Raw genomic sequence first — 22349 nt, forward strand, 5'->3', positions numbered from 1 at the left:
TTCGAGCAGAGCCCGACTTGAGTTTCTGTTTTTCTCCCCATCTCTTTCCTTCGCCTCTCTCTCTCAATCTCTCTCTCTCAAAATAAATACATAAACATTAAAAAAAAGAAGAAGAAGAAGAAGAAGAAGAAGGAGAGGAACAAGTTAACATTACGAGAAACCATGAGGGGTATTGGGGAAGCTCTGTACTATCTTTACAACTTTTCTGTAAATTTAAAATCATTCTGAATGAAAAGCTGTTTCTCTTTTTAAGTGAAACAGTAACCTTTGCACTTCAAATTCTCCTATCTGTGCTCTTCACATCTGTTCTGAAAGGAGACAGTGCCACAGTGTTAGATGTGAGGGGTCCTGGGCTAGGGGAGGGTCCCAATTGGTGATGCCAATTTTAAAACCTTAGAAGTGGCAGCGTGTTTTAGTGGCAAGAGCCTTGAACTTGGGAGTCACCTCATTTGAGTTTCTGCTTCAGCATGCACCACAGTATGGTCTCGGGCAAGTTATTTATCCCCTCAGAACCTGTTTCTTCATTTTAAAAGACAGGTACTGGTACCTACTATAAAACATCATAATTCAAGTCATTGTTATTATTACATCCTTCTTAGTAAGTAAGAAACAGATTTTGGGAAGTGAGGGTGATAATTCTCAAAGGGTTATTTTTTTTTAGACCTCCTGGTTGTAAATAATGAACCCCTCTTCACATAAAGCCACAGCAAGGTGGGAGGAGGGGCCTAATAATTGGTGAGATTCTGGCAGGCCTGTTAATTTAAGGATATATTGAATAATTTGGGTTTCACAAAGGTCAAGAAGCATGGCTGCTTTGGGTGACTGAGAAGAACACAGGTATTCAGTGTCCCGCACCTCTCCCTCTCTGCCCCCCGCTTCCCCCCAGCCCCTCTCAGTTATAGTCAGTGCTCTGCAAACTAACCTAAGCATGAGGTCTGACAGGGCCACAATGCCATCAGGGGCTACCGTGGGGAGGAGGAGAATGTAATGCAAATACCTCACACAAAGTGCTCCCAACCTACCCCTCGCTGACCTCTCCCACCACACCCTGTCTCTTTATGCTTTTGTAACCACACACTATTTCTTCTATTTTTATTTATTTATTTATTTAGAGAGAGCACATGTGGAAGAGGGCCAGAGGGAGAGAGAGAATCTTAAGCAGGCCCGGTGCCTAAAACAGGACTCAATCCCACGACCCTGGGATCATGACCCGAGCTAAAATCAATAGTTAGACACTCAACTGACTGAGCCACCCAGGCCCTCCCCACAAATTGCTTCTAGTTCTCCACTTAATACACGCTGATTTCCTCGGTATGCCTCAGGCAGGATTTTCTTCTTGCCTCATCTCTTCACCTCTCCACAAAGGAACTCCTTTCTCTGTTCATGCCCATTCTGTCTTTAAGGCTTGGCTCACCTCTTAGAATTAATGTCTGTCAAGAGAATGAATGAATTCTGGTCAAGGGGCATAGTATAAACTAATGAGGAGAGGAGTAAAAATAAAGATTGTGCTCCATTTGCCTGAAGCATTTCTAGGAAAAACAGGAAGGGACATAAGGCTGGAAAAGATAGCATAGTCCCTAACAGAGTGCTTTACATGTAATTGGCACTTAGCACGTTTTTGATGAAAGGTTTAGTCTAAGGAAGGGAGGTGGAGATTCATAGGAGATTCTCTGTGCAATAGAACGTAGATTTCACATGGATTTCTTTTTTAAACTAACTTCCCTTAATGGATTGTGCATTGGTCCATTAACCAGTTTGCTCTCAGATGCAGTTCTTGTCTGTATGTCCTGCTTTCATTGCAGGGGGCTTGTGCCGCAGGCAGGCCACATTTCCTAGGGTCTTTGGTGTGCATTGGCTTCTGTCTGGGTTTGACCACAGGGAGGCACTGGCCAAGGGCACGGAGGGGGAAGGAATCAGGGAGAAACTCTCTCTGTGTCCAGCAGTGTCTCCAGCAGTGGCCTGTCTCGCGATTCCATCTCCCACCCGGAAGGTCCCGCATCAATCCAGCTCTAGAGCCCCAGGCACACCTTTTCCTCTTTTGTCCCTCTGGCTCAGGGTTACATGGCGGCCAGCTCTTGCCAGTTTCTGGGCTCCTTACCTGCCCGTTTGGCTTCTCAGTTCTTCCGTGTTCTGTATAACCAATTTCCGGAGTGAAATTCTCTCTTTGGAATACTCAAATGTCTGTTTCCTGGCTAGACCTTGACTGATCTGGATTGCTTTTTAGCTTTTAGTTTGAGATACTGACTTTGGGTTTTGTGATTGTACAAAACAAAAACAGAACAGAAAGAGGACCTGGGAACCACTGGGAACCACTGGGAACCACTGGGAACCACTGGGGAATTGCTTAATGGGATTATTTGTGATGGTTTAGGACCTAAAAGAATTTACTTCACAGGAGTAAGCCCATAGGTTCTAAAATGTGCTTCCTTACTTACTGTGCGTTAGAGCGTCGGATGTCTTCACTGTGCTCTGGGAGGGTTCTCTGAGGCTAATCCTCCGCAGAGAACCAGCATTAAATCTAGGATAGTTGTGTACCTTAGCTTCTGGAATAAATTACTAATTGGCTTCTGAAAACCTTAATAGAAATAAGATGACTTTGTTTTTGCTTTATCAAAAGCAGTTCTGCTCTTAATTCTGGTGAGACTGAATGTTTATTTTTAGTGAAGGAGACAATTGCCAGGCTTGGGTGGTTGGAGGCTACAGACTGTGTCTAGTAGGAAGAAAACCGCAAGAAAATTTAAAAACCATCATCCAACCTGATCTGACCAGAGAGATCTCAGAATTTCATGACAAAGCATTTTCTAGATTAAAAAATGCACAAGCATTTTTTAAACCATTTGAATAAATACAATTCAAAAGCAAAAATGGGATTTTAAAAATATATATGATGGCCGTTCATTAAGACCTAAAAATGAAACTCAAATGCAAATCTAAAAACCATTCATTTATATTGAAGAATTTAGGGGCACCTGGGTCGCTCAGTTGGTTAAGTATCCAACTTCAGCTCAGGTCATGATCTCATAGTTTGGGGGTTTGAGCCCTATGTCGGGCTGTGTGCTGACAGTACGGAGCCTGCTTGGGATTCCATCTCTCCTGCTCTCTGTGCCCCTCCCCCTCACTTTCAAAATAAACTTAAAAAAGAATTTAAATTTTTTTTTATAGTTTATTTATTTTTGAGACAGAGAGAGACAGAGGATGAGTGGGGGAGGGGGGAGAGAAAGAGAAAGAGAGACAGAATCTGAAACAGGCTCCAGGCTCTGAGCTAGCTGTCAGCACAGAGCCCGACGCAGGGCTCGAACCCATGAACTGCGAAATCATGACCTGAGCCTACGTTGGACGCTTAACCAACTGAGCCACCCAGGTGCCCCGGGAATTTTTTACAATTATATTGAAGAATTTATCCCAAGTGGTATAACTTGAATAACATTTTTTATTATTTAACTCTTTCTGTTCCATGAATACAAAGAGGTGCTGTAAATGTGTTTCCCTAACTCTGTAATCCCTGGATTGAGATTTTTGTTTGCTTTTCAGGTTCGGTGTACCACTTTGATAAATCGACTTCATCTTGCATTTCTACCAATGCTCTTCTTCCAGATCCATATGAATCAGAGAGGTAATTTCTTTCCTTGTAGTTTTAATAGCACTGTTTATGGGAGGTTAAATAACCCTAATGGTGAGAACTAATGCTTCTTTGTGGCTCTCTGGGGGAAAAAAATTCATATATTCTGATGAAGAGTGTTTTTATGCTCGTTAGACTCTGTCCCTGTGAAAGAGTTTCTCCACCTATAAAGCACAGAACAGCCACATGTCAGTCCCAGAATGAACCCTCTACATACAGACAGCCATTGGGCCGGGCAGACAGCTCTGCCCGACCCACATGTCCCCTCTCTTGAGGGCCCTGGTGCAATTCAAGCTGCAGCCACATGCTGGCCTCTAGAGGAGTATTTCACATTCTTTAAAGCTCTACCTAGCGAGGCAGGAACCAGAATGCCTCCTTTACTTAGCACAGCTGAAGGGGGTCTGGAACACAAGACAATTTCTATATTCACTAAGGGAGAACAGGAGTGGAAAGAAGGACAATATAAGAAGCATAAAACCATTCCAGCTTATAAAAGACAAGCTCCCGATTCTGTAAACTCATTCCCCAAGTGTCAGGTCTCATTCTATTTCATTTTCTCTAAACTCCAGCTCTCGGTTCTTGGTATGACTTTCTCTGGTGCCGTGCCCACGATGCTTGTCCGCTAGCAGCTGGCCTGCTCCTAAGGAAGAGTGCCATCTGCAGCTGGCTGTCTCTTTGCCTCACTCTTTGGAAACCTGGCTTACAAAGCACAACTCCCATTCACTTCTGTTCTGTTCCCATCTGAAAAATGAGCCTCGTCCCTGGTTCAACTGATAAGGACTCCCACCACAATGTCAATGAATGAATGGCCTCTTTCTTGATACAAAACTCTGGTCCACTTAAAAAGAGAAGGGTTTGGTCTCTTGTTAACCCTCCCGAAACACAATAGCACCATAATCATATGTAGCAGTCTTTTTTGTTACTATTGTTATGATGATGCCATAGAATGATACGCTCAAACCTAACGGTGGTTTATGAATGCAAACATTTTATGTTACCCTCAGGATTCTGTAGGTTAGCTGAGGTTCAGCCACTGTTGACCAGGCTCAACTTGGCTCAACTGGACATGGCTGGACTCCAGATTTCATGTTGGGTTCAGGTCTGTTTCACATGTCTGTATTCCAAGATGCAGGCCGAAGGAGCCGAGGCCTCCGGGGACATCTTCTTCTGGTGGAGATGAATGGAAATTGCAGAAGGCTGGCAGAAATTTGCCATCCTCGTAACACCTGGGCCCTGGCATGCAGTCCTCCTGCCCATGTTCAAGTAGCAAAGTAGAGCATTCAGCCAAGCCCAGCGTGATCCCGGCAAGGGTACATGGTCTGCCCACTGTGAAGGAGGCACCACAAGGTCACCTGGCAAACTAGCGGGATGTGTAATTCTACCACAGGGAAGGCGTAGAGTTGGAAGCAATAATTTAGTCCTCTAGTCCATAAAATAAGCATAAGGTCCATGGAACAAAAATTAGAGCTGAGCATTTCCACCAGAGTCGTTACAACACAGCACCCAAAGAACTGAAATAGTTGTTCATGGGGTGTGCACTCTCTTATTAAACCCAGTTCAATAATGATGAGTGAGTGCTGTTTTCTTGTAAACCAGGGATTGGCAAACTCTTTCTATAAAGAGCCACATTGTAAATATTTAAGCTTTCTGGGTCTCTACTGCAATGACTCAGTTCTGCCTTTGTAACGCTCAAGCCGCAAGAAACAACAAATAGGCGGGGCTGTGTTCCATAAAACTTTATTTACAAGGGTGGGCAGCTGCCAGATTTGGCCCTTGGGCCATAGTTAGCGGATGCGTTATAAACTTTTTTGTTGGGAAGTCCTTATTGAATATGTTTTATTAACTGTTTGTCAGTCTTTCAAGTGAAAGTTTCATCTTGGGGCTAAATTAAAACAGCCTTTCCTTCCAACTTAGCATTGACAACTGGGCAATGCTTAAATTACTTTGGAAATATTTTACTTGCCCAGGAAGATAGCGAATATACTCATCAATTAAAAACATAATTTTTTGATAAAACCTTTTATCAAACACTGAGTTGCTTTTATGAATACAGTGAAACCTTGAACAACACAGGGGTTGGGGCAACATCCTCCTCCCCCACCCCACACAGCTGAAAATCCACATGGAACTTTTGACTCTCCCCAAAACTTAACTACTAATAGCCTACTGTTGACTGGAAGCCTTACCAATAACATAAACAGTTGATTAACACATATTTTGTATGTTATATCTATTATATACTGTATTCTTACAATAAATTAAGCTGGAGAAAAGAAAATATTATTAAGGGGGCGCCTGGGTGGCTCAGTCAGTTAGGTAACCAATTTCGACTCCAGTCATGATCTCACAGTTCATGGGTTCGAGCCCCACGTCGGTCTCTGTGCTGACAGCTCGGAGCCTGGAGCCTGCTTCGAATCCTGTGTCTCCCCCTCTCTCTGCCCCTCCACTGCTCATGTTTTATCTCTCTCTCCTCCAAAGATAAATAAACATTAAAAAAAGAAAGAAAGAAAATGTTAAGAAAGTCATTAGAGGGCACTCCTGGCTGGCTCAGTTGGTAGAGTGTGCAACTCTTGATCTCAAGGTTGTGAGTTCGAGCCCCATGCTGGGTGAAGAGATTACTTAAAAATAAAACCATAAAAAAAATACATAAGAAGTCATGAGGGAGAGAAATCCATTTATGATACTGTACTGTAAAAATTCCACATATAAATGGACCTGCACAGTTTACACCCATGGGTCAACTGTATATAATATTCCCCCTATTAGAGAGCATATTTTAAACTCCACTCTTTTTCTTTAAGTTTTATTTATTTATTTTGTGTGTGAGAGAGAGAATGAGAATGAGAATGAGCAGGGGAGAGGCAGAGACAGGCACCACACTGTCAGCACAGAGCCCAGTGTGGGGCTCGAAACCTCAAACTGTGAGATTGTGACATGAGCTGAAACCAGGAGTCAAATGCTTAACTGAGCCCCGTAGGCACCCCCTAGACACCACTCTTAAAAGGTACATAATACCAGTTCCTCAATTTCTAATGCCAGATACGTGGCTTAACTTCTTTCTTTCTTTCTTTCTTTCTTTCTTTCTTTCTTTCTTTCTTTCTTTCTTTCTTTCTTTCTTTCTTTCTTTCTTTCTTTCTTTCCTTCCTTCCTTCCTTCCTTCCTTCCTTCCTTCCTTCCTTCCTTCCTTCCTTCCTTCCTTCTTTCCTTCCTTCCTTCCTCACTGGATTGCTATGAACTGATGTTTTGGGTTCAGTAGCCATACTGATATGATGGTAGTTGACATAAAGAGTGACATATCAAACTGAAAGAACTATCATTTGACTCTTTTTACTATTTAGGGTTTATGTTGCTGAATCTCTCATATCCAGTGCTGGAGAAGGACTATTTTCAAAGGTAGCAGTGGGACCTAATACTGTTATGTCTTTTTATAATGGAGTTCGAATTACACACCAAGAGGTGAGTGGGGCAGAAGTGGAGACCCAACTTGATTGGTTAAAGGGCTTTGTTTCAAACACTCTTAATTTTCCTGTTTAGCCCCTTTAGTATTCACTAGAAATATGAAAGAGCAAACAGTCTTTTTTGGTAAAATTGGTGGGATATAAAGCAGTCTTTAGACTGCTGTAGCAAAAATACCATCCACAGCGTGGCCTGTAAACAACGGAAATTTACTCCTCACAGTTCTGGAGGCTGGAAGTCCAAGGTCAAGTGGTCGGCAGATTTGGTGTCTAGTCAGTGCATTTCCTGGTTCATTAAATGCCCTCTTCCCAATGCAACCTCACATGGCGGGAAGGACAAGAGACCTCTCTGGGGTCTCTTTTCAGTTTCACAACTATTTTATAGAAAGTGGGATATTGCCGTCGATGAGACAGCAGTTGCTTTGCACTGTGCTACACACAGCGTCTGAAAACTTGAGATCCAGCTGGACTCTGTCAGTAATTATTATGATCTTGCACAGGGCTCTGCATAGGCAGGCCCCTTCCTTCTATTTGTGTGAAAGTCACACAGTAGCCTACAGCTAGCCAGGAAGGGTTCTACTGCCCAAAAGACTGAAAATAAAAAGCTAAAGAATAATCACCTCTTGCCTTTAAAATACAATCTTTGATACATTTTCTAGAATTCATCTGTGTTTTTGCTTTTGTTTCTTCATTTCACAATTAACTTCCTCGCATGTCTGCTTAAGGGCAGGAAGTCCGATCTTCAGCCCGGCTTGTCGGCTCCATCTGGTCTCACTTGCGTTAAGCATGTGGACTTAGGCTTCTTGCTCCTATCGCCAATTCATGTCTTCACTTTTTTACTTCCCGCTGGGACAGCTAAGGGGAAATGCCATGAAATAATCAGGGTTTTGCACTTTCAAAGCTGTCCTACGGACAGAGATGGCTTTGCACTCAAACTGAGCCGTGGTCTGGCACGCACATCCCCCTGGTGATGGCCAGACTTCTGTGTCTGACAGTCCAGGAAATTCAGATATGAAAGGTGGCTCAGGGTATTGACATGCCCTTGGTTTATTCTAACATTTTCCAGATCACAAAACTGAAGCTCAGAGAGGGTAAGCCGTTTGCCCAAGGTCACAATTGCAGTCACCAGCAGAATTCAAGCAGGATTTCAAACAGCAGAGTATGGCTTCAGGCGAAACTCACTGTGCTGTACTTATCAGTGGATGAGGCACTGTCCTCGCCTTCATGAAATTTAGATTCTTCTGGGGAAATAAGAAAAATACCCAGCTAATGGAAACATAAAGTGGATGGTACCAAGTGCCGTATATCAGCACCACATGACAGGGCTGGACTATTAAGACCCATGAAGATTTTCTTCACTTTCGTCACTGCCCCTGCACCTAGGACAGTGCCTGGCATATGGTGCAGGCACTCAGTAAATAGTTGTTGAGTGAATATTAGGTATAAATAAGAGCATAATTGTAATTTAGGCGCAAGAGAGACTGTATACTTCTGAGAGTCAGTAGTTCTATGTAAAAATGCAATACCGGGGACACCTGGGTGGCTTGGTCAGGTAGGCATCCGACTCAGCTCGGTCGGGTAAGCATCTGATTTCAGCTCGGGTCACAGTCGTACAGTTCATGAGATCAAGATCTGCATTGGGCTCCATGCTGACAGCGAAGAGCCTGCCTGGGATTCTCTCTCTCCCTCTCTCTGCCCCTCCCCCACCTCAAAAATAAATAAATAAGCTTTAAAAAGAAATGTGATCCTATTTACTCCCAAAAAACTATTCTGCTGGCATTGCCAGATCGTGGGCTGTGGGTTGGAATGGGGACGTGGTTTGGAGAAGGGAAGCCCATGAGTGCAGGACGGGGAATGAGTCCTATTGTAGGTAAGAAAGCACACTGGTAACTGGGGGCTCTATCAGCTGGTCACATTGGTCACCCACTTGTAACAAAGGTGAAGAACTCTCCTGAAACACGGTTTTGCATTCCTCCAGTTCTGGGTCCATTTGATGTTCTTACTTTGGTTTATCTTTTGCCTCACCTTCTTCACGGTACGGGTCCAAGGGATTTGGAGGCCGATCAGAGAAACAGTTAAGAGCATAGGTGACAGTAGCGCATGGGTTTCCTTGACACGGCAGTGCTTAGACAGGGTGGCAAGAGAGGGGATGTCCTCCCAGCCTGAGATGCTCCAGAAGCTTGTGCACAAGGGCCACATGCAGAGCAGGAGGAGGGCAGGGAACTCCTGGGAAAGAGAGGGGCAGAGAGGGGGCCTACATGTCGAGGTGACCGGGGGTACGGTGAGGGGTCTCTGGGCCAGACAGCTCCAAAGGACAGAGGCCGTGTGGGCGTCTTATGGTGCTGGACATATCTCATCTACTCCTGGCAGATGTGGGGTCAGGTGTCCTCAGAAAAGCAGGCCCTGAATGGCTAAAAGTCTGCTTTGTTTGGGACCTTTAAAAAACAATTCAGTGTGAGGGGCGCCTGGGTGGCTTAGTCGGTTAAGCGTCCGACTTTCACTTAGGTCATGATCTCGCAGTTCGTGGGTTCGGGCCCCACGTCGGGCTCTGTGCTGACTGCCAGCTCAGAGCCTGGAGCCTGTTTCAGTCTGTGACTCCCTCTCTCTCTGACCCTCCCCTGCTCACGCTGTCTCTCTCTCTCTCTTGAAATAAATAAAAAATATTTAAAACAAAAACAAAAACACAATTCAATGTGTAAAACTTCGAGTTTGGTGCTGGAGGGCTTTTGTACTAACAGGACTTAGCCTGCCCTCAAGAAATAAACAATCTAGGGACATCTGGTTTTATATTTGTGTGTCTTTTAAAGGACTGTAAGTTCTTTTTTTTCATAGAAGGTAAGGAAAAATCAATACATCGTAAGTTGAGCTGCCTGGTGCTACCCACAAATGGCTTTCACACCATCAGTGTGTAGACGGCTGCCTCAGGTGCTTTTCTGTATATAACCCTCAAACCGTGAAACATAAGGATAAATGATCTACTATTGCTGCTGTTCTTTGAGATTTGGGGAGAAAGGCCCTCTCTCATGTTTGCTTTCGTGTTTTCTACAGGTTGATAACAGGGACTGGGCCCTTAATGGGAATACCCTCTCCCTCGATGAAGAAACGGTCATTGATGTGCCTGAGCCCTACAACCACGTATCCAAGTACTGTGCCTCCTTGGGACACAAGGCAAATCACTCCTTCACTCCAAACTGCATCTACGACATGTGAGTATGGCCCCGAGCTGCCAGGGCAGATCGGGGCCCTATCCTCCAGGGCCCGGAGTCTGAGGAGGGTCTGTAGCAGGTGTCATCCCGCCCCACAGAAAGGCCACTCCCTCCAAGTGCCCGAGGCTCCTCCCCCCGGGGCCTCAGGTTATAACGTGAAACTCATTACCTGACCAGCCCCTCCTCTGGCCTTAGAAGGCTAAGAAGTGGAAAAGCTCTTGGAAGAGTAGAAATGCTGCAGAAACGCTCTACTTCGTGCTGTTTTGTTGACGCTTTTTTTGTCCTTCTGTTGTCTCATTCTGGAAAAGTAAGGATAGTGTTATACTTGAAATCTTAGAAAAATTGAAATTATTCTGCACACTCTTTTAGGTGTGAAAGGAAGGAAGAAAACAAAATGCTAAAGCCTAGGGTGCAAGGTCTTGGTGTTGGAAAAGACCTACAAAATCAGAGCCCCCATGGTTTGACAATACAGAGGAAGGAGATACCGTCACATGCTACAACGTGGATAAGCCTTGAAAACGTCATGCTAAGTGCAAGAAGCTAGTCACATAAGACCCCATAGTGTATGATTCCATTGATATGACTTGTCCACACAGCAAAATTCACAGAGACAGAATATGGAGGAGTGGCTGCCCAGGGCTGGGGGAAGTGCAGGAAGTGGAGTTAATGGCTAATGAGTATGGGGTCTCTTTTGAAGGTGGTGCAATGTACTGAAATTAGAGAGTGATGATGATTGCATGACTGAAACCCGCTGAATTGTATACTTCAGAGTCCTGAGTGCTAAACATTACATGATGGAATCTGAATTGTATACTTCATAGGGGCAAATTATAAGGTATATAAATTGTGTCTCAACAAAGCTCCTGTTTTAAAAAGCCAAATAATCCTACCTCTCGGAGTTTGAGCCTCCACTTCCACCTGCTCATAGAACCTTTTCTTGTAAACCTCCGTGGATGAGGAGCTTACTGTTATCCATGAGGGCAGCTATCTGGACAAACTGAAGAAGATATTACGAAACTAGCTTTTGGGCTCCGATGATTAGAATGTTGTTTCTATGGAGCCCAAATGGGTTTCCCTGTAATATCCAGCCCTTGGCCCTAATCATTTCCCTTTCTTGTGCACTGTGCCAGTCACTCTTCCACATAGCAGCCGTACAAATATTTTATTTTTTTAAATGTTTACTTATTTTTGAGAGAGAGACAGAGCACGAGTGGAAGAGGTACAGAGGGAGAGAGAGGGAGACAGAATCTGAAGCAGGCTCCAGGCTCTGAGCTGTCAACACAGAGCCTGATGCCAGGCTTGAACTCACAAATCGCTAGATCATGCCCTGAGCCGAAGTTGGATGCCCAACCGACTAAGCTACCCAGGTGCCCCAGCTCTACAAATATTTTAGAAGTTTTCATATACCCCCTGAATGTGCTTCTTCCAAAATCAAGCGTCTCTGACTATTCCTTGAATGGTACAGTTGGGATTCTTCGTACCATCATCATCGATCTCTTAGCTCAGCCAGAGAACGTCGGTTCCTCCTGGGAGCCAGGCAGCTGCGTGCAACCTTTTCTGCTCAGTTAGAGCTGGCAGTCCCTCAGTGCCTTGCTTGTTAATGGAAGCAGGGTTAGATCATATGCATTTAATCTGTAGGAAAACTGCCAGAAAACTGCCAGGATTTGAATGTCCCTCCTTGCATCCCTGAGATGGCTTGAAAATTGCTCTGGCAGTGACTCGTTCCCCTTGGCAGCCAGTAACAAGTACTGAAGCTAAACTGCTGTGTAAAAGGGCAGGTAGAAATGGCAAAAGACATGTGTCATATGAAACGAAACTGACACTGTTATTAACTCCAGGGTTTTCACGGCCAATGTGAATTAGGCCAAAGCATCGTTCCAGGCTGCACACAGCTTACCAACAGTCTTTTAAAGCAGTGGTAACTAACGATAACAAATGCTACTTAGACTGCTCTTTGAAAACAAATTAGTTCTGTGATTTCATTGCAAGGGCATGATTCTTCTCCCCAAAAGGAAGAAAGCACAGGAGACAAGGGAGGAAACCATTTGTGCAGAATCAAGTCCCTGTACTCTTCAGAGTTATTTTCTTTGAGTCCAGTGTGAAATACTGGTTATTTGGGGGTAATGGGAAGACTACCTGAATAATAATATATCATAATATAAGATTCAGAAACATAGGGCGCCTGGGTGGCTCAGCTGGTTAACGTCTAACTTCAGCTCAGGTCATGATCTCGCGGTTCGTGAGCTCAAGCCCTGTGTTGGGCTGTGTGCTGACAGCTCAGAGCCTGGAGCCCGCTTCAGATTCTCTCTCCTCTCTCTCTCTCTCTCTCTCTGCCCCTCCCTTGCTCATACTGTGTCTGTCTCAAAAATAAACATTTAAAAAAAATTCAGATACCAGTTCATGGCATTCATTTGTCTCTAAAATCATTGGCATTATTATGCACGCCTTAACATAAAACAATATCCTCATAAGCTGTAGTCTGATACAAAATGTCAAATGGACTACTTTCCTAGTTGTAAATATAGGTAACATGTCGCCAAGGGGCCAAAGCACTTGGTGCAGAGGTTTGCTTTGACCGGTAACTGTGCTGCTGGCATTTAATGAGCACTTGAGGCTGGTGCTGTGCTAACGGCTTCTCCTGAATTATCTCATATAATCCTCTAAGTACCTCTGTGGGGCAACTTCTGTTACTGTCCCCTCACTCACAGACAGGAAACGCGGGCCTCTCAGTCCAAGTGGCTAAGTGTCCTTAACTGTTGGGCCTTAGTGCTTGCCTTGGAGAATCAGCACCTGAAACTAAGTCCTTTCTTTTCAGTCTGTCCATTTTCTTCTCTTTGAAAATAACGGCAATAAGCAGGAAAAAGAAAATATAAGAGGATTATAACAGAAATCTTAGGCTTCCCCCAGGTTTGTTCAGTGTACAAGAAGGTTAGCCGGAGCTCCATTTCAGGGGTATTCTTTTTTTAATGAAATCTTTAATTTAGAGACAAAGAGTTGTGATTTTCATAATTCCTGAATCTCTGGGGCAGGGACGTCTGTAACGGAGCACAATGTGAGAATTCTGTGCGCGGGCACGCTCACACACAGACACACACTCAGAGTAGCTGAGTCCTCTGTGCCACATGCATCTCTACATGAGATGCTTTATATGTATGATCCTAGTTCGTCACAACGAGGACTCTTACAGGATTAGGATTACTAGTATTACCCTGAATTTGCAGGTGAGAAAAGTGAGATTCAGAGATACGGAAGTAAGCTCTCTGAGAGGGGGCAGTAATAACATGTCGATCCTGGACCCACACCAAAGTCTTCTGACCCGGAGTCAAGAGTGCTTTCCAGGGAAGATGACAGCCACGTGGGGTGGACATAGCAGCCCCTGGGAGTGAGGGTGAGATCGTTCCTTTGTCCACCACTTAAAAGATGTCCCTGAACCACAGACACACTCCTTTCCCCACCACCAACAGAGGGAACTAGACAAGTGCTTCCTATCATGGTCCATGTACTAAGTTAACTTAAGGTCTGGAAACTTCTTCTTTGGTGTCTCAGTGTCCTCCAAACAAGACTATAAATGAATGAGATTGATTTGACCAGATACATATAGAAATAAAGCAGATTTCTTTTTGGCCATGCCTCACGTGTGTGTGTGTGTGTATGTGTGTGTGTGCGCGCGCGCACGCGCGTGTGTGTGTGTCTCCATCTTGGGTTCTCGTAGCTGTTAGGTGAGCTAAGTCTATAACTTATTTAGCTCCTCTTCCCCCGCAGGCATTGTGGGGGTGACCTGGGCTGGGAGCCTTTGGCAGAGGAACATAGCCATAGCGTTAGTCCTGCCCCCGGTTCTGAGGCACCCGAGGCTGCTCGCTTCATGAGATGCTTCACCGGGAAATATTTAAAAAGCAGGTTGGCAGAAAGGTCTAGGCTTCCCTCTTGGAAAGAAATCTTCATCTGCGTTTATGCTAGAACATGACACTTCCTCTGTCTGTACAGGGTGGAGTACAGAGTTTTTTGCTTTTGAACATCCAGAGGGCTCTTCCGTACAGCCCCCAAAGCACCCCGGTAAAGCCTTGCCCACACGGTACAGCCAGGTCATCTGCTGCTACGGGCCAGAAGAACAGAAATGCCAGCCGGCTGCTCTGGATCCAGTTTTTCATTAAGGACAGACTTTTGTCATTGACCGTGATGGTTGGTTGATAAGCACAGAGTGCCAAATATGCTCAAAAAGAAAGATAGAACAGAGGTTTTTATTTATTTTTTATTTTTTTAAATACAATTTATTGTCAAATTGGTTTCCGTACAACACCCAGTGCTCATCCTGGCAAGTGCCCTTCTCAGTGCCCATCCCCCACTTTCCCTCGGAACAGAGATTTTTACCCTTGAATGTGCATTTGAGTCACCTGGAGGTGCTGTTACAAATGCAGATTCCAGATCAGGTGTGGGTGGGGCTGGGCTTCTCCATGTCCAGAAGCTCCCAGGTGAAGCTGATGCTGGCCGATACATGGGCCACACTTGAGGACATACCAGGGTGCTCAGGAAAGAGCACGTGGGGGATTCCCACCCCCTTGCCCGCCCCCAGCCCCCCAGGCTTTGCTTCTAACCTCCTGGTCTGGCTCAGGAATGACTCTGTGCCTCTTGATGTCTAGGTTTGTCCACCCCCGCTTTGGGCCCATCAAATGTATCCGCACACTTCGAGCTGTAGAGGCTGATGAGGAGCTCACCGTTGCCTACGGCTATGACCACAGCCCCCCGGGGAAGAGTGGGCCTGAAGCCCCTGAGTGGTACCAGGTGGAGCTAAAGGCCTTCCAGGCCACCCAGCAGAAGTGAAAGGCTCAGACCTGGGCCTCAGAGACCTGGAATAGAAACTTGGATCTATGCACTACGTTTTCCGACCACGGGACAACCAGGGACTGCTCATGCTGTGACATCATATCCTCTCACGCTGCGTTAGCAACGACTTTCTCGCATACTAACTAGGCTTGACTGTATTACTCATACCAGATTTAAAATTAGCTAGCCTTGCAACAACGTCCTACTGAGAGGTATTGTCGAACACTTGACACAGACAGCGTGACGTTCTTGGGTGGTTCAAGTCTAAATCTGTACCACACTCAGAGATGCCAAATGATTAGACTGAAAAAGGGAAAGGGGGCTTTTCAGTCATTTTTAGCCAGTGGTTTTTCCATGATGTTTTTTCCTATGGCCAACACCAGGTGTGTTTTCACACTTGCGTGTGTGCCATATGGAGGATGGAGAATTACTACATTTTTATTCTCTAAATGTAGTATAATTTGCCTTTTAACCTTTGATCTGTATCTTGCAATAGAATGGCTTTGTTTTTTTTTTCCGAGCAGACAGAACCCCACTTTTTGAGTCATTTCACCCCTCAGTCTCAATCTCTATCTTAGCTATATCTTTTATAAGAGAAAACTTCCAAATGGGTTTCGTGTCAGTGCCAGTGCGTAGGTCTCTCTGGCTCTTTCTATATCATTGTTTCATTCTTATGTCCTAATATAAAGAACTGGCTCATAGGGCCGGGGTATTATTATAGAATTATTATTCTCGCATGTAAACAAAGATATCTTTGCTTTAAGATGTGAGAAGGGATGAATTTACATTGTCTGCATTAAGTTATGGAAGAGTTGTAATATATACTTTAAGAAAGGAGAGAGGGAAATTAGTACTTCTGAGCAGTAACTGTGGCAATTTTGCAATATCTTTAATAGTACTAGTAATTTCTTCTCCTCGGGTACACTTTAAATGTACATAACATAGAGCAGTCTGGCTCGTGGCACATTGCATTGAATTCAGAAGTCAAACAACAAACTAGAATTCTAACACAGAATTCAAAAGTTTTTTTTTTTTTTTAATTGCTACCGTTAAGAGAGACATACTGATCACTAGGTACAAATCGAACTGTAATGCTAAAACTCTTCATTATTGTAATTTCAAAGCACTTACCTGCTTCAAAGCATTGTAAATTAAGAGTAATACCTGTGTAGTTTAAAAGCAATGATATCAATAGCATTTCAGCCATTTTGCCAGCTATGTGTAATCACAGCTGCAGAAATAAGGAGAAAACCCCTTTTTTTTAGTTTAGCTAGTTTGGTGTGTAACGTGTCTGGGATCGCTCTGAATGAATTCCGAGAGTCTTGGGCTTTTGCAAGCACCCTCACCACATGCCATAGCCGGGTCTTCTTCAGATGCCTGGACACGGCAGCTGGAAAGTTCTGGAGAGCAGCGGTGGTTCCGAAATGCCGCTGCCAGTGGTGGCACCTGTCACCTGAGCTGGTTAGGTCTTGAAAGCTAAAGCCTTCCGAGCCGGTGGGGAGCTCTGGCTGAGCACAGATTGCTTGGTGGCAGTGAGGGGAGTGAAGAAACAGGCAGGAAGGAATTTGCTTTTTCTTGGCAGGTACCCATTGCTCTTAGGAAGAAGTTAGCAAAAGTGCCCGAGCCAGCGCTATTCACAACTTTCAGTTCAGGCGGTCTCTGGATGCAGTATTCAGCCCTCAGTGACGGAAAGGGCCCTTCCCTCCTCTGCGGGACCCAGAGTCTTGGAGCTCCCCGCTCCCCGCCACCCCAGCAGTGCCAAGGGCATGTGGCCAGCACAAGGCGTGCAGCCAGGTGGCAATGGTTTTGGAGCTGAGCGTTCATACGTGAGCAGTGGTCAGGGCTGCTGAAAGGATCTGCCACAAAAGGAACCAAATAGGGTTTTTAGATGAAAATGCGGCAGGATAGGATAGCTTCTGTTCTGCAGAAAGAGATGATTCTGTAGGCAGTGATAGAGGGACAGTCTCGGGACTTGTATTCTGATGGGTGCTTTAATTCAGATGCGTCCCAAAGTGAGTGACTTCTTCAGGAGAAAGGCGGCTTCACTTAGCCCCGGCCAGTTGGGCTTGGAGCCAGTCAGGGAGCGAGGGCAGCATGGAGCCGGTCACACCTCCCACACAGCTAGGCCTTGAATGATTTTATTCCTGGGGGAGATACCATTCTTGCTGAGGCTGCGGTAGGGGGATAACCTCTGACCTAATGGGTTATTGGAACTTCCCCACTCAAATGGAATCTTTCTTTCTTCCTCTCTCTCTTTTGATACAAGGGATCGAAGAGTTGTAAGTAGTACCAGCTAATCCGTTTTTCGAATTAGATATGTGATGACAACACTCAGTTTAAAACCCAGCAGTGTGTCTGTGACCTTTAGACAAATCCGAGGAAACAGTAAGTACACCCAAGCCGAGCCTGGTCTTTCTCTCTCCTCTCTTCTTGTGTCTTCTGGCTCTTCTTTGTCCCGTTCTCCTGTCCCATCCCTTTCCACGTCCTCTCTTGTCTGTAAGAAGCTTTGCTGTGTGAGCTGGTCTCTTGCCCTTTTCCCTCCTCTCCCTCCCTGTTCTGAGCATCTCTCCTTTCTTGAGCGGCCCTCTGTGTGTACCTCTGGCCATTTCCTCTGAGTCTCTGCCTGGCTTTGTCGCTCCTGCTCTCCCACGCCCCCCACCCCACTCCCAAACAGAAGGCTTCGTCACGGACTGGAATCAGAGCAGGGTTGAGGTTCACTGTGTTCTGTAGGTAGGTAAAGTCGTGGCGGTGGAGGTACCATAAGGAATTAACTGGTTAGGAAGGAACTTGTTTGCTCCTTGTTGGAGCCAAAGTGTGACAGGGAAGGCCTCGGGATGTAATTTTTCTGCTGAGCCTTTACATCCACTGTGGAAGGAAACCTGTCAGGAAGCAGCCAGATCTGGTAGTTTTAGTGGCATCATGACCACAGCAGAATTGTGGAAGATTCCAGGTGGTAGGGAAGAAAAAAGTAACTTCGTGCTCTCCCCAAAAATGCTGGCACCTGTGAGGGTACGTGACACCATTGTCTCGAGGAGATTCACTCAGAGCTGTCTCGGGCCAACTCCTGCATGACTAGATCTTTCCTTAGCAGCTTTTCTATGACAAAATATTATCTTGTGTTAGAGTTAGGAATAGGAACTAACCTGTAGGAGTATGTCCCCAAAATGGACATTTGAATGGACTAACAAAACAACGATAAGGACTGAGTTTTCGACACAAAGGAATGATGAGATTAAGAGGCAGCAGGCAGGGAGGACTTGAGTTTCGTAGTACCTATTCTTATTTTAACCGGCTTCATCCCTGGTCTATGGGAGAAACAAAGAAGGAAATTCAAGACCTCTTTGAACCTGGCCGGGGCTCTAGTTAAATTTATTTGCCTTCTGGGGGTTCTTCACACTTGAAAAACTATTTCCTTATCACCCACAACCTGGAAAGGCCAACATGGAGGCAAAAGTGTAACCAATGACAACATTTAATTGGAACTCTTAAAATGGCGGTAACTGTAAACGGTGAATTCAAGGCTTGCCTTCTCAGTGAGACAGTATGTGGCACTTTATAGAAACTTTCCTTTAATATATAAAATTTTAAATCACTCACTGCGAAGTGCATTTAAGATCTTCCAAGAGAGTGTCGTTTTCTGTTTTGCCTTGTTTTAAAACAGTTGCCTCAAGTTTCTGTCTTAAGAGTAGTGATTTAGAATCCAGACATCTTTTCTTTTAGAAAAACAAGCAAAACTATGTTGCAAGACTGATAGTTGTAATGTTTATTTGCCACAGATCAAAGGTTCACAAAATATATTAAATTTACATCTACTTGAGGTACCTTGATAGATTGTGTTTTCTTTGATCTTTCCCTTCAGGAATTTGGAGTCTTGATGTCACTTTTTTATTTTAAAACTACTAAATTTTAATAGTTTTATTTTGCCAAATGTGTGCAAACATATTCAAAGCAATGAAACTATTTCAAGCCATACAACCACAGGGGTGGAAACCCTTTTCACAAATTTTAATGTGTTTGTATGTAAATAGATGTTTGTATGAAATATTTTCATGGTAGAATGAATATATTTAAATGAAGTTGAATTATTCCAGTGCTATTTAAACAAATTACAAAATTTTTGGTGAGAATTCTCTGAGTCTATTGAGATACAATGCAGATCAATTTTGATTTTTAAAACTCAAAAGCCTACAAATAACTCTGACTCATGGCAACCTCCCCGCGTTGTTGCATCTGCCGTGGAGAGAGCTCGTAGGCTTCCCCAGTGCCTCCGCCGCTTCCTGGTGTAAGTTAGGTGCTCATGGAGGTGTGTCTACCTTTAAGTGACATCGCTCCAGGCCTTTGAGGGCCTAGGAGTGAACTAGAGGCATTAGAGACACTGGTGCAGTTATCCGGAGCACAATTTCTTTGCAGGGCAGCAGAATCAGAAGCCAGATGTGGCCACGGGAACCTCGGAACCAGGTTTTCTGGCCACCATCAACCGCCACCCTTACTGCCTAGTCACACATGTCAGGGAGGCTGCCCTCAGTGGAGTTGGGGTTCAGACCCCAGGGTGGAACTTCACGGTTTTGCCAGCAGTCCCTGCCTCCTGGCCTCCGCCTCACAGAGAGGAAGGAGGAGGGAGCCGCTGGCAAGGGGCCCATTTCTCAGCACAGTCCATTTCCTGTCTCAGCTCTGGGAGACTATGCACGTAAGCACCAAACTTCCAACCAGAGAGAGACGTCCTCGGATAACGCAAATCCTTGCTTCCTCTGTCTGTGACTTTACACACTGTTGTTAGAAGTCGTTTTAATATCAAGACCAATCACATCTCTGGGACATACCTCCCAACTCTCCTGACTCTTACGTTACTAGAACACTCCTTTATAATGGTATTCAACTTGAGTGGGATTTTTTTTTCCTCTGCTTCGGTCCTGGATATAAAGAAATGATAAATACGACAAATTTTCACTGTGTATACTAGCAATATGTACACACATGCCAATGTATCTTAACACAGCGACTTGGTTATATTTTGAGTTCCTATAATTAACTTCGATCCTTGCATTGGGAAACCACAGGAATATGTAATGTCTGCTTATCATTGAAGAAATTAGGTTCATGGTCTGAGCTCCCTCTTTCAAAAGGTTTCCTCCTGGGTTTTCTATGTTCTCCTTTTATCCTGAAATGCGTTTATTAGGTTGTGAGGTATGTTTAAGGATTGGAACCTAGGGGTATGCTTTCAGCATTTATTGCAACCAAAAGTTAACCCCGTCACAGTTAACAAAAGATTGGTCTTTTGTGGAATTTGAACTAAATCTATGAGCCTTATTCAATATCTATAATTCTATGATTTTTTTAAATTATGGGAAATTATTGAAAGATGTTTACATGAATAATGTTTGCCCTTACTGTGTTATGAATGAGTTTTTTTGTAGTGTGTCTGGGTGCATGTGCAAGAGAGTAGGAAAAATGTTTCTGAAACAAAACTTGACAAATATTTGTAATGAAAAGTAAATTTAAAGATTGCTATAATTGCGCTATAGAAACAATGCAAGTATTAAACAAAATATACAATCACCTGTCAGTGTCTTTCTTTGTCATTTGGAGCAGAAAGGTAGTAACATTGTTCTCATGACATGTCTTCCGGTATGTTGAAATCACTAAGCAAACTTTACACTTTGACTTATTTTTAAATGTTTTTAAGCCATTTGCCATTTTCAAAGCATTAGGCGAGACAAGAGGAGGGGTATAAAATGGTTAGGAGATTTGTATTTAGCATGACTCCACATACACCTATGAATCCGGAAGAATTCTCAACATCAAACAAAAGGGTCTAGTTGATTACATAAATGTTAAGGGTATTGGATACAAATGAAACAATCGGGAAATTTCTCAAGGATGGGAAGCTTCCGCTCATGGTTTAAAGAAGATCATAGGGATTTTGTTAGATGTTGTGGTAGATTTTGGATCTTAGGACAGTTTTGAGCGGAGAAAACCGGCAACCCCTGATCCCTCCCCGGATCACAGCTGGCATCCCCAGACTCGCCCCTACAACATTCCCAAAGAACAGAAACCAAAGACACAGGATGTAAAAATAACACCTTGCTACCAGTTGCGCCTTGTGCCCAGGGACCCAAAGCAAAGGACTGTAGTAAGCTGGGTGGTACTACCTGAGGTGCAGTTAGGCATCCAGCTGAAGCAGGCCAGGAGACCTGCTTTATCTTACCTCCCTCAGTTGCTCAGTCTTTGATCTTATCACACCTCCTAGGAAGAAAACCCAAGCAAGTAAGATGATTAAATCTAAACTGATGCTGGATCAGCTATATCACTTCGATAAAGACGCTTCCATATAGGGGCCCCTGGGTGGCTGAGTCAGTTAAGCGTCCGACTTCGGCCCAGGTCATGATCTCATGGTTCATGGGTTCGAGCCTAGCGTCAGGTTCTGTACGGACAGCTCAGAGCCTGCAGCCTGCTTCACATTCTGTCTCCAGCTCACTCTGCCCCTCCCCTACTTGTGCTCTGTCTCTAAAATAAATAAACATTTTTAAAAAATTTTTAAATTTTATGCTGGCTCTTTAAGGCAAAGTTTCACCCACTAACACAATATTGGTATTCTTCCTCCTTGTGCGGGGAGGGGTATGAGATTAAAATTGTAATGCTAATGGGGTGAGTCTAAGAAGCTAAAATCTCAAAAGCAAAAGATCAGGCAACTTTTCGGGCATTAAAATTGGTGTGGAGTCAGGGGATGTAGAATTGAGGTAAGGTGAGGAGGATCGAGACCACATCCTTTTAGTCTCAGTACTTGTCTCATGTGTGGCCCAAAGTAAACAGTCAGTAAACTGAATGATGGAACAGGAGAGAATAGATTGTAATGGTTAAGAGAACTCTGGTAGTCATCGTAGGCTGAAAACCCAGCTCTACCATGTCCTGTGTGACATAACTTCTTTGTGCCTCCGTTTCCTTATGTGCAAAATTGCATTAACGATGATACCTGAAAAAAAGCAAAACCAAACAAAAGACTGTGTTTGACCCGTGGAGAAGGCTCATGAACTGTGGCCCTGCTGCTTCAGGATGCCACTCTCGAGGCATAGCCAAAGAGTACCTCCTTCCAAGAAGTCCCCAATGCAGACAACCTGTCCCGGGAAGCTGGCCTGACTCTTCAGGACCTGCCCTCGGAGTCCCCCTTCTCTGCACCACGTGGATGCTGCCGGGCCATGCCAGGGTGTGCACTGCATATCCTTGACTGTTCATTGAGTGAAACCTCTAGCT

At 44.5% G+C, this 22349-nt stretch overlaps 1 protein-coding gene across 1 annotated transcript in view; it reads left to right on the forward strand.

Moving 5' to 3' along the window:
• The window catches only part of SETD7 (SET domain containing 7, histone lysine methyltransferase), a 47983-nt gene extending 27326 nt beyond the window's left edge, over positions 1–20657 (forward strand). The window contains exons 5-8 of the mRNA XM_039249150.1: positions 3532–3613; positions 6958–7075; positions 10123–10280; positions 14918–20657. Coding sequence (XP_039105081.1) covers positions 3532–3613; positions 6958–7075; positions 10123–10280; positions 14918–15098 — 539 coding nt within the window. The 3' untranslated portion in view covers positions 15099–20657. The remainder of the gene's footprint in view (positions 1–3531; positions 3614–6957; positions 7076–10122; positions 10281–14917) is intronic.
• Positions 20658–22349: the final 1692 nt, after the last annotated feature.

Source organism: Hyaena hyaena, unplaced genomic scaffold (assembly GCF_003009895.1).
Source record: "Hyaena hyaena isolate Hyena2069 unplaced genomic scaffold, ASM300989v1 scaffold_333, whole genome shotgun sequence".
NCBI lineage: Eukaryota > Metazoa > Chordata > Mammalia > Carnivora > Hyaenidae > Hyaena > Hyaena hyaena.